The sequence below is a fragment of the Drosophila gunungcola genome, unplaced genomic scaffold (genome assembly GCF_025200985.1).
Source record: "Drosophila gunungcola strain Sukarami unplaced genomic scaffold, Dgunungcola_SK_2 000001F, whole genome shotgun sequence".
Lineage (NCBI taxonomy): Eukaryota > Metazoa > Arthropoda > Insecta > Diptera > Drosophilidae > Drosophila > Drosophila gunungcola.
In genome coordinates this window covers 20,242,045-20,261,003 of record NW_026453197.1, presented here as the reverse complement: position 1 = coordinate 20,261,003, position 18,959 = coordinate 20,242,045, and the positions used below count along the sequence as shown (strand labels likewise).

Here is an 18,959-nt window from a genome sequence, read left to right as displayed (position 1 = left end):
AATAAATTAGTAATATTTAAAATAACTAAAAACTGCATTGGATGAAAATCATGGTGCATGGTTTAAACATTTGAAATGCATATTTCAAATGCATTTTATTTAAGTTAAATATTTTTTAAATTTGAATTTATGTTGAAAAATATCAGACTTAAAATTGTCCTATTTGTTTTATAAGCATATTTCCATATATGCAATAACTAATAGCCCCCATAGATGAAAATTAAAGCGCAACGTTTTTGAACTGATTATGTAACACTTTGATCTACTACGCTTTTATTTTACCAGTGTTGGTATTCCCTATTTTCCCGGTGGTTTGTTTTGGATGCTCACAGCTCAGATTGTATCTTCGTCACAGTGCGCATTTATTGCATAGCACTGGACTGCGTTGTTTGGGCCTCACCAGACTTGAATACTGTCGTGGATTATCCGAGGGATTCTCCTGGGTATTCTCCTGGGGATTCTTCTCAGAATTCTCCTGCGTATTCTCCTGGTTGTTCTTGGGGATTCTCAGCCAGGAATGGTGATTACTGCCAGTGGGCAACAATTGGGGACAGCTGCCGTAGAGCGCCGATGAGGTATTCGATAGGCGTCGATAGTACGGTATCCTTGGCTCCATATCATCGCCACCGAACGAGGAGCCCAACTTGCACGGCTGCAGGCAGGATATTATGCTCCGGTTATCTCTACTATCACTGCAGTTGCAATCACATGTGCACTGGATGACCATTGTTCTCCTCCGGATCCGCCAAAAATGCTTTTAACCCACTGCTTTCAACTCGTTGTGTGCGTGTGCCGAAGTGTTTTGTCAACTTCAATAATGCCCGCTGCTGCAGCACATTATTTTCGAGTCTGGGGTCTCGGTTTTGGTTTTGGTTTCGGATTCGGTTTTGTTTTCGGTATCAGTTTCGGGGTAGAGCTCTCCAGGATTTCTAGGCAGCTGCCGCCGCCAGTGTCCGACCGAATCCATTTGGGGCCATCTCGAACGTTTGCAAGCCAAGCGCAAAATTGTGTTAGCCCACTGCAAAAAAAATTGGTAGCAAATTAAAAATAAGGTTTAATAGAAAACAAACTAAAACGCTGCCCAAGATAAAACACCAGTGAGGACCACCTTCATTACACAACATTTCTAATGCACAAAATTGTGAAGAATATTTATTTATTTATATATAGTATTATTTAAATGATATTTTTAAAAATAAATTTAATAAAAATCTTGAAATCTTAAAAACTTTATGTAAGTTTTATATAAATAACATATTAACTTTATTGAAGTTTAGTTAACTTCAAAGATTTCTACAAAATTTTGTTTCAGTGTTTTTAAAATGCGAAACACAGCGACATAGAGATAGAAAAATAGGATGTGGGAGCGAAAAAAAAAGCGAACCAACGGGAGTCGATAAATAAATCAAATCAAAATCAATTTGTTTACTCTACACCAGCAGCACACAAAACAAGAAGCATATGCAATGCATAATTCAATTTGTTGTTCAATTGCGTGTATTTTCAATCGCCTGCCAGACATGAGCTAGTCGAGTGGGCGGAGGGACAAAGGGGGGCGTGGCAGACATAACGAGGTTGGGGCGAAAAACTTTTGCGGTCACTGTTGCAGAAGAATTAGGGCAAATTGCGATTGGCACTTCGTATAACAAATTTATGTGTCATCATATTTTATTTGCATTTTCTAAATTATTTAATATCCTCAATGGAAATGAACTGTGAGTTGGTCAAAGAATGTGTGTCCCTTTTGAGGGGAATTTAAATGAACACGTTATCATATTTGGTCTGGCAAAAATGTTGTACATATTTATGTTTGCTTACAGAAACTCGGAAAGTGTATGCAAAGCAGATTTGGTAGCAAAATATTTCAGATACTCGCATTTTCAAAATTGTTTGAAACAAAGCAGAATTGATATATATATTTTGCAAGGGCATAGCTAGATTTTAGTATTTGGTTTATTCATTGAGAACCTTTATTATGATATAAAAATGTCAAAATGTGTAGTGAATGTGTAGTATTTAAATTACACACTTTAGAAATAATGCTTTTTGTTATTTTAAATTTAAGTTCTGGTCAAAAGTTTTCAGCCTGAGTTACTGAATTTGAAGGACCTCTATCAATGTCAAAAATAAATGTTAAAAGTTGGTTAAAGTTCATATTAATCATTGCTTAAAGGTTTGTTTTCATATGTTGTTTTCAGATAGCTTTATTAAAGATAGAACTACATTTTACCTAAGAATTCGTGATCTCCACAAATCAAACTTTGAATTCTTTCTTTAAGAAGGTGCCATGAAAAGCTATGTCAGTCCGCTTCTCGATTTTACAAAAAGCTTGATTGATTTATGTCTTTATCGTTTGACTACTTCTCCATTAAGGAGCGATGGTATCATTTAGATTAGTTCCAATGTCCCATTCAGGGGCTATAAAAATGATAAATGATCAGGAATGAGGAAAACAAGCGACCATGGGGGAGTTGGAAAGCAGTTGGAAAACAAAAGCAAAAGCACACCGAAAGGGAAACTTGCATCATTTTGCATCGGGAAAAGTTTGTACAAGCAGCATATGGCCCAGTTATCCAGTTTTATGGCTGCACACACAGCGATTTGGCCAACGAGCACCGAGCATTTTCGCATTTCGCATCTCGCCTCACAATGCACAGAGGCGCATTTAAATTGATTGTGGGAAAAGCGGAAAAGCGGAAGCATCCCCGAGAAAAGGAAGTCGAGGAAAAGCAAGAGCAACATCAATCAAAAAAACCCGTTGCAAAGGAAACTCAGCAGGTGGGCGGTAGATGGTGGAGTTTCCTTAGATTGAAGCTACGACTATTACCTGTGGAAACATAAAATTTAACAACACTGTAGCAAAGAGCAAAAGGGCTATACATAACGATATCCCATGTTATCCGTTGTAACGCTTCTTTGCTACACAATAAAAAAAGATGAAGTTGGCGATTCGATTTCTCATTAATCGTACAAGATACTTGAAGTTGCTCTTAAATCATGGATGTATAATAGTAAATGATTACCTTCACAACATCTAGGCGACCAATGTTATTATATAAATATAACATAATTAACTTTAAACTGTTTGATATTGGAACGATGTACCCGATAGATAAAAATAATTAAGAGCGTACCTAACTTTAAATTAAAATAAATGACTGCCTTACAAAACAGCCAGCTATAATGTTTAATCTGTTTAAGTACTTCTATTAATAGAATTTTGAGTTGCTTTATTGTTGTCAATTAACTATATCTTTAAAAAAAATGTGTTTCCTGTTTTTAATATATTATGTCAACTAATTTATTTATTATTTGTTGTAACAGAAAATATGATAGTTCTTCGTGACAATAAACAATAAATTATAATTGTAGTGCTAGGATGTCAAATAAGAAAAATAATAATAATAGAAATACATGTCCATTTTCGACTATGCTTAAACCCGACAATTAGGCCAACGAAAATATACTTTCTAAATTCTATAAAGTCAGGGCCAATATATCATATATATTTTCTTTTTCAAATAACACTTTTCATTTTTTTGCAAGTTACATTTATACCATTTATTTTATAAAAAAAAGAATGGCCAGTTTTCTCTGTACCTAAAAATACAAAAGAAAAATTAATATTTTGCCACTTTTCTTCCCTTTGTGGGTTCTCGGACTTTTCACAGCTTTTTCGGCTTTCCTTTGTTGCTCCAATGGTGCGATGCAATAAAATCCTTTAATATCCTTGTGGCACATGAACGCATGGACACAAAATATGAATCGGTCGTTTCAGCAGTTTTATGTTCTTTAAAATATAATATTAAAATGTGGGAGTGCGGTGATGGCAACGATTTCAATATGGATCTACTCACCTCCGACTATTTTTGCCACCCGGCAGACGAAGTGTTGACTTAACTGGTCATTGACTTTACCAACTTTATGCTGCAGTCAAAATTATGCAGTCCGTTTCGGAACTGTATGACAGCTGACAGCCGGTAGTTCGGGATTAACTTTTAATAAGTTTCGGAGTGGTTTGTTTAATTTCATTTTGGTTTAATATTGCCTTAGTAAATTAAAACATAATTGGGTTTGTAGCCAAAGAAGTAGCAATTTGATTGTGTTTGTTTCTAGATGAGTTAATTGTAATTTAAATAAATTTCATATTCGTAGAATGGTTTCAAAATTGCAAATTAATTCAATCAATTATAAACTGAACTCAACAAGCTTTATAAAAAATATGTATTTATATATTTTAAATATGATTTTATATGAGCCAATTATTTTGATAATAAATAATAATGAAGAAATATGCTTGCGTTGTATTTTGTGAATTGATTAATCGTTATATTTTTTATTTCTCTTTGGGGAAATCTCTTTAAATTTGAACTGAGTTTTTAGCTTTTGGGCTACATTTGCATTTAAAGAAAGCGAAAGTTACATTTGTTTTTTATAATTTAAAAGAAGTAAAGGTATGTAATTTACTAAATAAATATATTCCTATCATCTTTAAGATAAACATAGCAATTGAATTGAATATTTCTATCTTTAAGAAAGGTAATAACACTATTTAAACGCACTGTAACCATCCGCATGAGACCAAAAACTGCTGCTGTGTTCTTGTATCTGTGCGGTTGTGTCAAAAAAAGGCCAACTTTTATTTACTGAGGGCGTGGCGCAGTGGGCGTCAAGAAGGTGAGATTAAACTGGATGCCGGGTCATTCTGGGGTCGGTTTACTTTGCTGATTAAACATATGCGCCATCATCAGCGAGCCGCAACAAAAAGGCAAGAGGAAAAAAAGGAGCAAAAGCGACGGCTCAGCCACATAAAATTTATTTAAACTTTCGCCCGCTAACGTTTTTCAGCGAGTTTGTCGCCCCCAACTGGCAGATAATAGGTATCATATTGCCTCGGGTTCACATTTTAGTTTTGCTTTTGCCTTTTTTTTTTTGCACTTTGCATTGTAATAAACACACGACAATATGCGAACAGCAGCGGAAAAATTCAGTGGCAACAACATAAACAGCATCAGCACCCTTAAATAAAAATGAAATAAATAAAATGCGCGAGGCGAGAAGCGAAAAGCGAAGATAATAAAACGAAGGCAACTTTGTGGTGGCCATGTTCCAATTACAGTTCGCTTCTTGTGGCCAAAACAGCAAGAGTCCCGTCAAGAGCTTATGCGGCTCTTAAAGTTAAGCATTTTAAATAAAATGCTTTCCGACAGGGATTAAAAATAATTTGTGTATGAAAAAAAAGGGAGATCAACTGAAAGTGTTTAATTAAGTTCTTTGTTTTTGGGTAAAACTTTAGGAAACATTTTGTTATAAATGAAAATGGCAAAAAATATTTTAATTTAAATTAAAATTTGAAGGAGCATAGAAGATTTTGTACCCAATTTAAAATTTTTTTAAGCATAGTAAATTAGTTTTAATGGATTTCATACTAAAATCAACAATTTAATGATTCTTCTATATTTATTTTTCATTGTTTTATTTCATGATTAAAATGGAAAAATATATATATTGAGTTATATGCATTCACTTCCTGAAGTGAATAAAGACCTAAACTGTCAGATTACAAAATATTTACATTTTAAAACTTGCTAAAGTTAAATAAGTTTTGACATGGTATTGTTATAAAGAGCCAAAATTGTTTTGAATTATCCAGAAGTTCTTTAGAAATTACCCTAAAATTATACGGAAACTTTTTACACTATTTGACCACTCGTTTTCCGATTGAACAATTCAAAGTTTTCATACAAGAGATGTTTACAAGAGTCAAGTCCCGTCTGACAATGCGAATAAGTTTTGGCCAAACAACTTTGTGAACTGTATCGAAATCGTTTGCCAGAACACGCTGACCCGACCTTCTTTCTATTTCTTTTGCCCATATGCATTTACAACTTTTATTTGGCCGCCTTGCCAGAAAAGGGTACGAATTTTGATGTCTTTTTTTTGGCTCCTTTCGGGATACACAAGCAGTATAGAATATATATGTATACAAACGCCTTCATTGTGCGAAGAAATTTCGGCATTCCCCAGGGTAAAATCATTTGAAATGCAGCCAGTGGCAAAGGGGATATATTAATACTTTTTTCATTTAGTTTGCAGACGGGAAAAACTTTTTAACTTGACCATTTCTTGCTCTGTCTGTAACTTTTCGCATATTTTATAACCAAGTGCTCTGCAGTGTCGGCTAATGGATTTATGTTTTTAGACAAATTACGAACTGAACCGAACACGGCATTAAAATGTGTCCCCAATAAGCCAATTTTGAAGGGATGGGTGCCCCTGGATAATCGTGTTACTAAAGGTTCACATCCTTATCGGTGGAAGTGCCCAACGAGCTGTGAACCCAACTCAAAAATCCTATCACGGGCATAATTAGGTTTGCCTTCAGCGTCAGCTTCAGCCAGACATTAAAATTAATATAATTCTCCAAAATACACTTTATATGCTAACCTTGCTGAGACCTCAAAAATTAACCACACCAAAATTCAGGAGCCATCCGGAAATTGTGCTGCGGTGGTTGTCTTTGTGTGATTACTTGTCTGCTTCCCTTTTTAGGCAGGCGTGAGCTAAATCATAAAGGAAAAAGTTAAGCCCTTCTTAGCTGAAAAACGACACTTCCGTATAGCTCGCGTGCAGGAAAAAAGGAAAAAGGGATAAACTCGAGGCGGAAGGAAGTCAAGCATCGTCTCATCTCGTTTCGTTTCGGCCCGGCCTAAAAACAATGAAAATTACAAGGCTTTCCGGCGGGCGGGCGTAGAAATTCGCAACAAATTCCCTGTGTCGTGCGCCTTGCTTTATCAACATCAGTCCTTAAGTAAAGATTGCACTGGCAAAAAAAAATCTTTAAAACCCTAGTTCCAAATTAAACTAAATTCTTACACCCCAATTTCATCTAAATCAATCACAATACTGTAAATATCAAGTTAAAATTGTTTAAAAATACTTTTAAAATTAAGTTCAATGTTATTAAATCAAAATATTTGAAAATAATATAAAAGGATAAGTTTATTTGTTGTCCTAGCGTGTAAAAAATATGTAAATATTTAATTTAATAATTTTTAAACCATTTATAGCATAAGTCATAATAAATAGTTAAAGCTGAACAATGCTATATAACAATAAGTTAAAAATTGACAGATTCTTTGCTTTCGGAACGTTCCTATTAAGTTAAACAACATCTTCTAAAAATATTTGTCTAACTTTTAAATTACTCTAAATATTTTTTTTAATATTTGGTCAATATAAATTTGCTAGAACTAGACAGCGTCCTTACAATTTTTAGCCCTGTTTCTTCTTATCAATAAATTACTTTTAATATTTTTAATAATATTTATGTTTTTATTTTCAAAAGGTTCCTGTTGGCTTAAAAAAAATAATGTTTAATATTTTCTCAGTGCATAGTAAGGCGACAGCGACAGAGCCCTAAACCCACATAAACATTTTTATTATTGGCTTCTGGGCTTCCCTAAATAAAAAAAGTGAAGAGAAAACAAAATAAAAGTAAAAAAAAAATGGGGTCTTAGCCCAGATGTGCGTTTGTGTTGGACCGGAGAATCGAATTAGCATGCGAAATCTTTTGTTTGACTAACAATGTGTCAACGTGTGTGACGAGCGAGCGTTAGTCTCTGTCAGCTCATCGATGGTATGGCATGGTATGGCATGGTATGGTATGGTATGGTATGGTATGGACATGGAGCTTGGATCCGAGCCAGACATCTCGCCATTAGGGCCTTGATAGAGCTGCCACCGAATGTCCCCCTCGGGCACAATGGAAGCCACGAGAATGGGAACACAAGTGCACTGTGGTCTGCCCCACCAACCACCCGCATTCTCATCAATCTTGTCGAGAAATTTTGCTAAAATTTTACAAATTGATTTCGCTTGTCCTGAAAATACTAGGTGACAGAAATGCTTTGCGTGAAAAAACTATGCACACTGAAAAACAAATGTTTTTACAAATCTTTTAAATTAATAATTGCTTCCTTATCTTTTGAAATACGTTGACAAATACTTTTTCCTACTTAAGCATTTAATGGCTTAACTACTATTTTAATGGCAATAACTTATTTTTATAGGTTGCGAGAGTTTCAACCATTAAAAGTTTTGTGGTATATATTTTTTTGCTGTGTGTAGGTTGTCGAAAAAAGTGTGAAATCCATTAAGTACTGAGGCCTTGCAAATTATGAATAGCTGAAAGGCATTTTGTGGTTATTATTCGGCTGGACGGCATTGTGCCTTGGCTGACATCCTTTTAGCTGTTTGCCATCCATCGTTTGGCCTGCTTAATTAATGTTCGTTTGCAATGGATGTATGGATATATGGATGTGGATGTGGATGTGGATGTGTATGTGGATGTAGATGTGGATGTGTGTGTTTGTGTCCGAGATGTGTCCCCTCCAATCTTTGTTGACCTTTTAGCGAATGCAAGTTGAACCAGTGTGGCTAGGCCAAGTAGACTCAAACAGTTTGTGCTAAATTAGCAAATGACATAGTCAACATGGCCAACTTACTTTATAGCGAAGGCTGAAAGCCGAGCAGCCAGGATGAAAGGCCTGCTAACCCACAAATGTACTATACGTGCAATTCCCGAGCCACCCACTTTCACCCCCCCAGCTTTCACCACCCTTTCACCCGCTCTTCATCCGCTTTTCCTGCTGACACAAAACATAATGCCGGCGGGCAATGCTCTTTTAAGCACGCAGCTTGAATGGCGCCCACTGCGAAACGGAATGCGGCTGACAAGGCACAGTGGCTTCAATTTATTGGAAAATTAATATGGGTTACAAAGGGTATTATTCCCGTAAGCCCAAACATTCAATCTAAAACGACTTTCAATCAGAGAAATTCTGTACGGCAAAATTGCCCCAGAGATTTATGCTATTTGAAGTGGGAGTGCATTATAATAATAACTTATTCCACTGAAAACTGAATAACTATTTTGTTTTCCTTCTTATTCATTATTTAAAATATTGAAACAACATTAATAAATTAATTGGCTTTGTTATTCTTTATCTAAATGTTTAAATTAGCCCCTGAAGTTACTTGTTCTTAAGTAGTTAAAATGAAGTAAGATAAATTAGGTGAAACCATATTCTTTACATTTGGGTCCAAACCAACTTTTATTGGAAATAAATTCGGTTTAAAAATCATAAGTACATAAAGGTTAAATCAAATTATGATTAAAAAAACATATTTCGTATTTAATCAAAGTAAAATCCGATGTCACTAAAATACAAAATATGTCTTGCTCGAAAAAAATGTAAGCTTGTTATATCACTTTCAAGTTGACTCCTTACTTAAATGGATTTAATATTTTATACTTAAATATTATCTCAGAAAATACACCATAAAGACCATAAATTCTCATTTTGACAAAATATTTTTATGGAAAATTCAGTGTCCCTCAAAGTTCTAATTCAATAGCCAAACTTCCTCCATTTCGGACTGCTGTAATTTCGTATTTTGTTAATACTCCAAATCAAATCACCCAACTTTGTTGGCTCTCTGTTGATTTCATTTGGTGAATTTCCACTGTCCCCCCAAAAAGTTTCTAGTTGGGGGTGTCTAGCGAAAGTGCCTCAAATGCGCATAACAAGCATGATTATATACATATGTAGCACGTATATATATAACACTTATATGCAGAGGAGAACACCCAGTTTTGTGTAGGTGATGGGCTCATCAAAAATTGTGACAAAAAAAAAAAAAGAAACAGACACACAGGCAAACGGGCTAACAAAAAGTTAAACAAAGCGACAGACAGACAGTCGGTGGGGCTTTTCATGGCTAATGAAAGGCATCGGGGAAAACTCACATTCTGACTGACAGGCGGTTTTCAAAAGGGGGGAAAAGCACCACCCCCCGCAGAGCAGCACAACCATAAACGCCATGCTGATAACTTCTTTATGTCTAAGGCTAAGTAAAGACATTGCCTCGCAAAAAAAGGAAAGACAAAAAATTATGCCAAGCCAGCAGAACCAGGGGAGAAATTGCCAAGGAAAATATATAAAATTATTTTAAATTGAAATTCTGTTTATCTGTCGTTGGTCCTGCGGACAGGACTTTCCAGCACACATCCTGCTGCCTGCCCCCATATTTACCGTTTTTCGGGGTAATTCAATAAAGTGGAAAATGATGCTTGTCGTTAACGTAATTTGCTTTCGTGGTTTCCACAAATCCAAGCCAGTAGCAGCAGCAGTAAGCAGTTAGCAGTTAGCAGTTAGACAGGCGGGAAGGACGAAAGGACCTCGTTTTGAGGCCCTTGAATGCCGTTAATCGTTCCTTCAGATCACATCAAACAGAGGCGAGTGCCGCCAGACACCAGGACTAAGCCAACTAAAGCAACCATCCAACCGAGCAGACTTGACTCCGCCGAGTTGGCATCATCATCAAGTGATAAGTGCGGACAGTTCGCGCCGGAAGAGAGAAGAGCCATAAGTTTTTGCGGCAATAACGCCAGCTAGCACCTAACTTCCACTGAGCCAAATAAAGGGTGAACTTGCCAATATTTAAAATAGTTTCATAAATATTTTTGCTCCATACAAATTCCTCATTTATCATAAAAGCCGAATTTTACCTTGTAATTGGGTTACACAGAGCCAAAAATTTGGCACTTGAACGGAAAAAGTAAAAAAAACACTATTTAAAACAAACACATTTTAAAGCTAAACTTTGGAATGCAATTGAAAATCTTATATAAAAAAATTTGTAAATTGTTTTTAAAAATTAAGAACAATAAATTGTACACTAAATTAACTTAATAACTTTTCACGGTTTAATGGAGGGTATTTGTTTATATATAAATTACCTTTTTTTATTTAAGCAAATTTGTAATAGGTATTTATCATTAAAATCACTATTTCATTGGACAAAATTAAAGAACATTTTGTAAAAAACAAATTTGTGGTTTTAACTAGTTTTCCTTTTCCCCTGAATATAAATTCTCCATTTATGGCAAGCTTTTGTTTTTTCAAGTGCTTTGTAGCCCATCCATATAAGTTAGTTTGGGGAGCTTGGCTCGTAGCTCAGCCCCAGCTAAACTCAACTCAACTTGGCGCTCATCTCATCATCGTCATATGGCACACAAGTGGCAAGCGATGAGTTTTTGGAGGAGTCCCAAAGAAAACCAGGCGGCATGCAAACAACAACAGCAACAAAAACAACGACAACAACAACCGTCACACAAAAGGCGTTTGTGGGTAAAAGGGGGGGTGAGGAAGGGGGCTCAGGGGGTGGTGGGTGGTGGTGGGCAGAAGGAGGGGCTTGTGGAACGACCCCATTACGTGCCAAAGCACTAAAAACAAGCCACACGAGGAAGCGTCACCAAGCGTTGGTAACAAGAAGTGGAACAGGGTGTTGGGGACACACACACCCAAGGCTCCAAAAATAGGAGTATGCTACAAAAAAAATTGTTTGGGTCTAAATCTATAGAGACCATTGTTTTCATAATATATATAAAAAATACATCTTGCCAATCACTAATTTATAATAAAAAGACAACAAAAATTACTATTATTATTCTCAAATCGAAATTTATAGAAAACTTATAGATGTGACAGCATACCTAATCATTCATAAGAAAATTTGAAAAAAAAAATCTATTACAATTTGTATATCTTAGATCTAACACAGAAAACCAAAACATTCATAATAATATTACCATTCATTAATTTATTACGCAAATAACACTACATATTTAAGTAAATACAAGCTATCGCCTTTACAATTGTTAGTTATGAGTAAATTTCAATGAGAATTTAATCAATATTAATATTTCAATTGTTAGTTCTAGTTCATTGTGGTCCGAAGTAATGCTAATATTCTGGAGGCTATTGTTTAGCATATATCACCAGGAAGAGGGGGTTTCCCTTTACAAGGCTCATAGCGAGAGAGTCTGGTATGTACAAATATGAGGAACGAGCGATGCTCGTAAATTTTGTCATATTTTTTCGCTTTTCTTCTCATCTGCTATAGTATTTTCTTTTTTTTTTTGTTTTCTGCACTTAAATTTTTTTCTTTTTTTTATATGGCTTTTCATTTGGGCTTTTCTGCACGTTGTAGTTGTTGTTTTGGCTCTGGCTGCTACTGCTGTTTCATCGCACATTTTCATGTTAATGCGACCAAGCTTATTTTTCATCCATGTTGTTGTATTTTTATTATTTCCCCAGCCCACTGGTATTTTGTTGTTTTTAGCAGCCCATTAAAAAAAAAAGCCAGCACACGCACAGTTTGACATGCACTTTTAATCGATTACAAAAAGCTGCAACAACTTTTGCATGAACAACGAAAAATCAGAGAGGAAAAACTCGAAAAAAAGGAGCAACGAAAATGTGACTGCAATTTTCTTGGCTCACGATTTTCCATATTTATTTTTACTATTTTGTTCTTCTCTCTGTGTGGGTGCCTGTACGTAAGTGTCTTTTGGGGCCTTTTTGCTGATGCCTGCTCGACGATTAAAGTTTACTTTTTGCTGCTTTAATTGAATAATAAATTAAGCGAATGGCACCCAGGCTCAAGGAAAAATAATCAAAGAAATTTTGGTTGTAGACAAAGTGAAAAAAGTTTTAAAAACACAACGAAGTGGGTTTAACTTTCTGATCGGGAAAGGAATTGGGAAGGTTTTAAATGTTCTTTTAAAAATATTTACCCAATAAAGCAATTGCATAGGTAATTTATTAATTTTATTATACCAAAGATTGGTTTCCTATTTAAATCCCAAAAATTGTTTAAAAAATGCATTATGTTGGAATAAGCCTTTGTACTTTTTCTCCTTTTCAATTTAATTTTTCAATTACGAGATAAGCCCTTTGTTTCAGGAAACACGTTTCAAAGTCTTTTTTTTTACACTGAAGTTCAACTTCTTTGCATTTCCTTACATTTGTTCCAGTTTCTTCACCGTTCTTCATGGCTTTTGTTCTCTTTTCTAAATGTGTAATAGCCATTATTTTATTATTCTACTTTAAAATTATTCTGCTCCTTGAGCAGCAACAAGAAAAGGAAAAGAAATGAGTTGAGTTGAGTTGCTTCAAAGAGCAATGAGAAATAATAAACAAATCGGAGGGAAAAGTTGTGCATGTTTATTTTCAGTACTGTGAGGCGGAAAAGACAAATTTTACAAATATATCAAGCAGAAGAAGCCATCAAGGCAATGCATATTGCATAAACATTCAGCAAGATTACTTTTTGATACGAGTGTCACTAGAATTGATCATAAATTTTGCAACCAATTGGTATTTATCAGTCGAAGACCATTTTCAGTTTAATTGTAATAGATATGCTAATATTTGTAATAATTCTAATAATTGTTTAATAAAAGTATTTTTGATGTAAGAATTCCTTAGTAAAATGTTGTACTTTAAAAACTTTATAATTAACTCAATATATATTATATTTGTCTAGTTCAACTTTTAACAATTATGATCTTTTTGTTACAATGAGAGACACCAATATTTGTAATAAACAGTAATGTTGAGTTCGAAGAAACTATAATTATAATATTGATAGTACTATTAATGTTCCACCAGCTACAATTTGCAGTTTCTGATTAACGATGTGTGGTTGTATGTATAATTTTGGGGGTTTTCCATGAGGAGTTTTGGGGCGGAGGCTGCTTAGAGCTGCACATTTGCCAGATACGAGATAGCTGACAGATACAAAATGCATAAGCTGCTCAAAGTTTAATCGGTTTATGTGACAGCTGAGAGGGATTTCCAGGGGGTGACACTCTACTAAATCACAAAGGATTTGCAAGCCATAAACTGCCATGGCCAAAGCGTACAAACTGAAAATAAAACGCAGCATCAAGTGGCTGTCAATGCGTTTTGGGTAGTGCTTAAGATAAGATGCACTTCACAGTCCCTAGCCCAAAACTTTCCTCGGGATTAAGCCCCCCAAAATTTTGAAGGGCTAAAACAGAAAACAGAAAACAAAAACTCAAATACGCAGGGCGAAGAAAGCGCACCAAGGGACAATTAAGCAAGAATGGGAAAATCATAGGGAAATGGAAATGGCAGAAAACCAGGGAAACCCTTGTGCGGTTTGTGCGGCTTGATTAAGAAGTTTTCGGGTTATAAATGATACAAGCCCCAGAAAATTATTCAAACTAATTGGTTTAAACACTGCAGGGAATCCGTTCATTCCAAGGACTTTAAGGAAAGTTGAAAATTAATTCTTGTGGAAAGCCAAAGAATTTTTCACAACTTGTTATGAAAAGAGCAAATAAACAAGTTTTAAGGGGTTTAGGCAAAGAATCACTTCGCTTTCATGTAGTAAAGGGGATGACTTAAAAAAAATTAAATTAAATGGAAAAGTCAATATTTTCATTCTTTATTATTAATATAAATTTACTAGGTAAATAAATCTAGCATTTAACTATAAAACCAAAGGACTTTCACCCACATAGTAATAAAATCTTAATTAATTTCCTTGTATTTTCATTTGAACTCCCTACTAAAATACACTAAGCAATTACAAACTTTCCAATCTCACTAAATTCCTGCCATCACTTATTCAACAAAATTACCCTAAAATATGCAAAAGGATTCTACCCCCAGCTCGCTTAATTAGCTTTAGGTATTTGAGTTTTATGTATCAATCAATAATGAAACCCTATATTTATGCAGTGTGAAATTGAACGCGCAAAGCGATTTTCTTAAACATCAAAATTAATCATAATCAAGCCGAAAGTGGGAAAATCAAAAGTTAATTCGCCGAAAGCAGAAAAAAACTGTAGAGTTGTATGAAGAGCTTCAGGCGGCGTCATCATTAGCATACACTTAACAATTTAAAACTTTTAAAGTCACTAAATTAGCCGAGAGTCTTATTCAATGTTTCGTGAATTTTCCAGAAATATGCAAATTATCCACACTTTATGCCGATGACTCCCCATTTAATTAAAAACTTTTCCCAGGAAAGGCGACTGGCAAATTGCTTCGAATTGGCAATTGCTAAAAGGTCGGGGCACTCAACTCGGTGACTTTCAGTGGGTCTAGAACAATGTTTCAATGTCTCAGCACTCAGGTCAATCCCTGGATATAGATACGCTTCCTGGTCCTTTTGTTTTTTTTTTTGCGGCAGCCCTTCTGAAAGATAAATCCTAATGTCTATCTAATCAATAAATAATTGGCATGTCCTGTTGATGCAGCCTCACAAAATATCCATTTCAGTGTAATCGAAATCCATAGACAAATCTGAGCTAAGCCAATTGTAAACAAACGGAAAAAGGTTTCCCTACACAACCTATCCTCTGTCATAAAAAAGAAAATCAAACCCGAAAATGTTTGAAACATTTTTGAGGCGAATCGGCAGGACAAAAATGAAATGAAATACTTTCGATTGACATATACGAATTTTGTTGTGATGGAATCCATTGTTTACAGGACACGAAATGAACTTGTTATTCGAGTGGAGGGAAAAACAAAGAGAAAAACAAAAATAATGCATTTGTCAGCGTGCGGGGTGATGTGGAAAATTTTGTGCGCAGTTCAGCAGTTCAGCAGGAAAATGGAAAAGGGAACAGAACAGGACGAGTTCTGTTCTGTCACGACTCCTTCGACACAAATTTAATATTGTAAATGGAAATGGAATGCTCACACTAAAAAAATACATAACCAGAAACCAAAAGGCTTAGAAAGCTTACACCATTCTCTAGAATACATAATCATATTTTTTATTTTTAATTTAACTTAAATTTGTACCATTGATGAACTTTTGTCATAATCTTCATTTAACAAATACACACAATTATAGGAATCTAAAGTTTTATTTTTAAATTATATATAAATTAGATGACTTTATTTGCATTAAAAGGGTCAAAACAATGGTAAAATAGGTATGAAGGGAAAATTTTTGAAAATAAATCAAATGTTTATTTCTTAAATCCAAAATTTCTAGAAAGGTATAATCCAAACACTTTTGAAAAAATAAGAAAATTACTTATTAAGAGTTTAAAATATAGTAAAAGTTTTTGCAAAAAAAAAATATTAAAACCCATTCCCTGACACACAATTGTTAGCCTCTTTAATCCTAAATTTCTCATAAGCTTGTAAGGTTTAATTCAAAGGAATGTTTTTAGAATATTATATTTTAAAGTGTAAAGCGAGGGCAAGTGGAAAATTCGCGTGAAGTGTCCTGGCACTTAACCGTTCAATTGATTCTCGACAAACACTTCACCTTTCGCTTGTTTTCGCAGCTGTCGGCTAGAGTCAACATTCAGCAACGGAATGCAAAATGCCGAATGCCGAATGCCGAAATCGCAAAATCAAACTATGCAAATGAAGGCCTGAGCCCGTGACCCGTGAATCGCTTTAATCAAAACCGAAAAAGTGGCCAGTCACTAAATGAAATATATGTAAATTTCATAAATGAAGTGAAGTGAAGTGGAGTGAACACACACATCCATAGCGGCATCAATATATCATCAATATTAAAATGCAATTACGGGCTGCCGCCTGCCAGCTGCCTGCTGGGGTAATCACATAAAAAATTAACAAAAGAATTGCGCTAAACGTTTGGGCTCGACCCGCTGGATACCTTGATTTTGCGTCATTCATGGTCGCAATTTTCCACAGCAGTTTTCACCGCAATTTTCCCCCAGCGAGCTCGCCTAAAAGTTTGCCGCGGAAAATTCAAGCAACTCCGACGGGATTTTGCAACGCGGAGTTAAAGTTTTCCTCGCCATTTATTCGGTATCAGGGGTTCTAGTTTTAGGTTTTCGCGTAATTGTCAGGTTGTCACTCTCCGTGTTGGATAAACATCGATGGTAATTCCCTTTAGGTATTTCACTGGCAAAGCTGGGAAATCTCTGGCTTTTCAGCGGTTTTTGGCTTTCATTGTTGACCAAAATTGGAAAACTGTGGGCATCTAGCTTGCCATTTTTGATCGCAAAATAATACCAACAATTTCCATTGTTGTTAAAATATTTTTTTGCAATTACTAACCATCAAACAAATTGAAACACGTTTTACAGGCACAAAGAAATATTAAAATTGTTCTTCTTTTTATGCACTTTACTTGATTTAGTTTGTTTCTCATTAAAGAGGGTAGGATTTTGAATAACTATTTTACAAGTTTATTAATATTAAGTGTGTGTATATAAATTCTAATTCTCGTCCAAGTTTTTTAACTTTAGTTTTGTATAAATAATAAAAGCATCTATGTTTCTTTGAATTTGCCCTACCACATAAATAAATAAACAAATACAAGTGTGTAAAACTTTTTATGCTAAAAGTTTGCAAAATTATGTATGCATTTGACTGTTAAAGTTTGGATTAGTTGTGGAAGAAAGTTAGATTAAAACACCTGCCAGCAACATTTTCATTTTACGCTACCTAAGAAAGAATTCAACAATTCAACTCCTAGAAGATGCATTTCTCATCTATGACGGGTATAATTCTTATAGTTCTTCTATACAACGCATATAATTTTATAAGATTTTCTTTCTGCGGAGAATACACAACCCCCAATCCATTCATTATCTCAATCAATACAGGCTAATCCGAGTACGACCTGTTTCACATTTCCGCTTGATCAACCGGTAAACCAGAGCCCACCGCAATTATTCAGATACCCCTTAACTAACCGCATCGAGTTGCAATTACCATTGCCAGAAACCATTACAATCGATTCAATATTTGTCAGGGAAATTGTCATTAATATACAACGAGTGTGCAGCAGAAGTGTCCAATTTCCAGCGAGGTGACTCTGATTGCCCGGCTAATAATAAAGATTCAAAAAATAAAAGCTCGGCTCACAGTTAATCTAGTTGGAGACCAGCAGCCACTAGCACTTTACTCTTTTCCCGCTTGGCTATGCCACTCCAACCATTTCTTTACACCCCACGGAACACCTTTTTCATTTAATTCCGCACACGGAAAAAAAACTTAAAAATTAAATATATTTTAGTCCTGTATATGCATAGTTTTAATCTCTTTTTCAAAGCTTTGCTAACTATTTAAATCAATCTTCATTAGTTAAAATGGAAAACATGTAAATGGTCTTAAAAAAAAAAAGAATTTCATTTCATTTTAAACAATTTTAAGTGGTTTGGTGTATTTTTACTAAGACTGGAGGGTAAACTTTTTAAATTTATTAGGAAAAAGGTTTGAATAAAGGGTAAGGGGTTTGAATAAAATTAAAATGTCAAATCAGTTCAGAGTATAAATCTAATAAATCTGTTTATTCCAAGGCTTATTATTAAATAGCACTGAAACTTACTGAATTGTGATTCCCTACTATTGCTCTGATTAATTATCAGATATTTTATTTTAAATTGAAAACCTACCATGCTAAATATTGAAGGGCACTTAACCCTAGTGCAGTGTAATGTCCTACAAACGCTTTAATGTACAAATAATCACTGAACTATTTTATATTGAATACCTGCCAAAGAGATGGACATTTTTGGGTATATTTTTCTCGGTGCAAACCTCTCACTAGAGCTTATGTATAATGCATGCCATCTCTCGACTCTTGGCTTGTAAACGTAGCCAGGCAACGGCCAACAACTTTGACTGGTCTTAATCGCTGACTGGCAAAGGAAAACCCGAGGAAAAGCGACATCGGGGGCGGGGGAGGGGTCGCGAAAACTGTCAGCGTCATTGCTATTGATGTCCGTCCTCGCACTTGGCTTTTAATATTCAAAATAGGAAAAGTGGCACCCAAAAAAACGAACCTAAAATCGCCATACGAATAGAAACAACATCGTGCTGGAAAAATGCCGCTGTCGCTGACAGTTGATGCCAGGAATTTATATTTATATTTTCACGGTTGCCTGTTTTCTTGGCTGGTTTTTATTTATTGCTTGTATTGCCTTCTTTCATTTATTTTTTTGACAATTTCTTTTTTTTTTTTTTGATTTACTGGAGGCACTGCGATACACTGGGAAAACGGAGCAGCAGATGTGGGCAAAGAAAACACCGACCGACGCGGTTAGAGAGGAAAGCAGTAGAGACTGGCTCGTCGGG

The 18,959-nt window shown here is 35.1% G+C and overlaps 1 protein-coding gene across 2 annotated transcripts in view; it reads right to left on the bottom strand.

The window, feature by feature from the left end:
• LOC128261755 (uncharacterized) overlaps window positions 1-18,959 on the bottom strand; it is a 30,555-nt gene extending 11,596 nt beyond the window's left edge. Inside the window, exons 1-2 of one of the 2 annotated variants that reach the window (XM_052995605.1) lie at window positions 18,668-18,959; window positions 361-1,018 (exon numbers count right to left, since the gene is read on the bottom strand). In XM_052995605.1, coding sequence (XP_052851565.1) covers window positions 361-727 — 367 coding nt within the window. In that variant the 5' untranslated portion in view covers window positions 728-1,018; window positions 18,668-18,959. Of the gene's footprint in view, window positions 1-360; window positions 1,019-18,667 lie in introns of those variants that run through there. The other variant, XM_052995604.1, reaches the window with a different exon arrangement.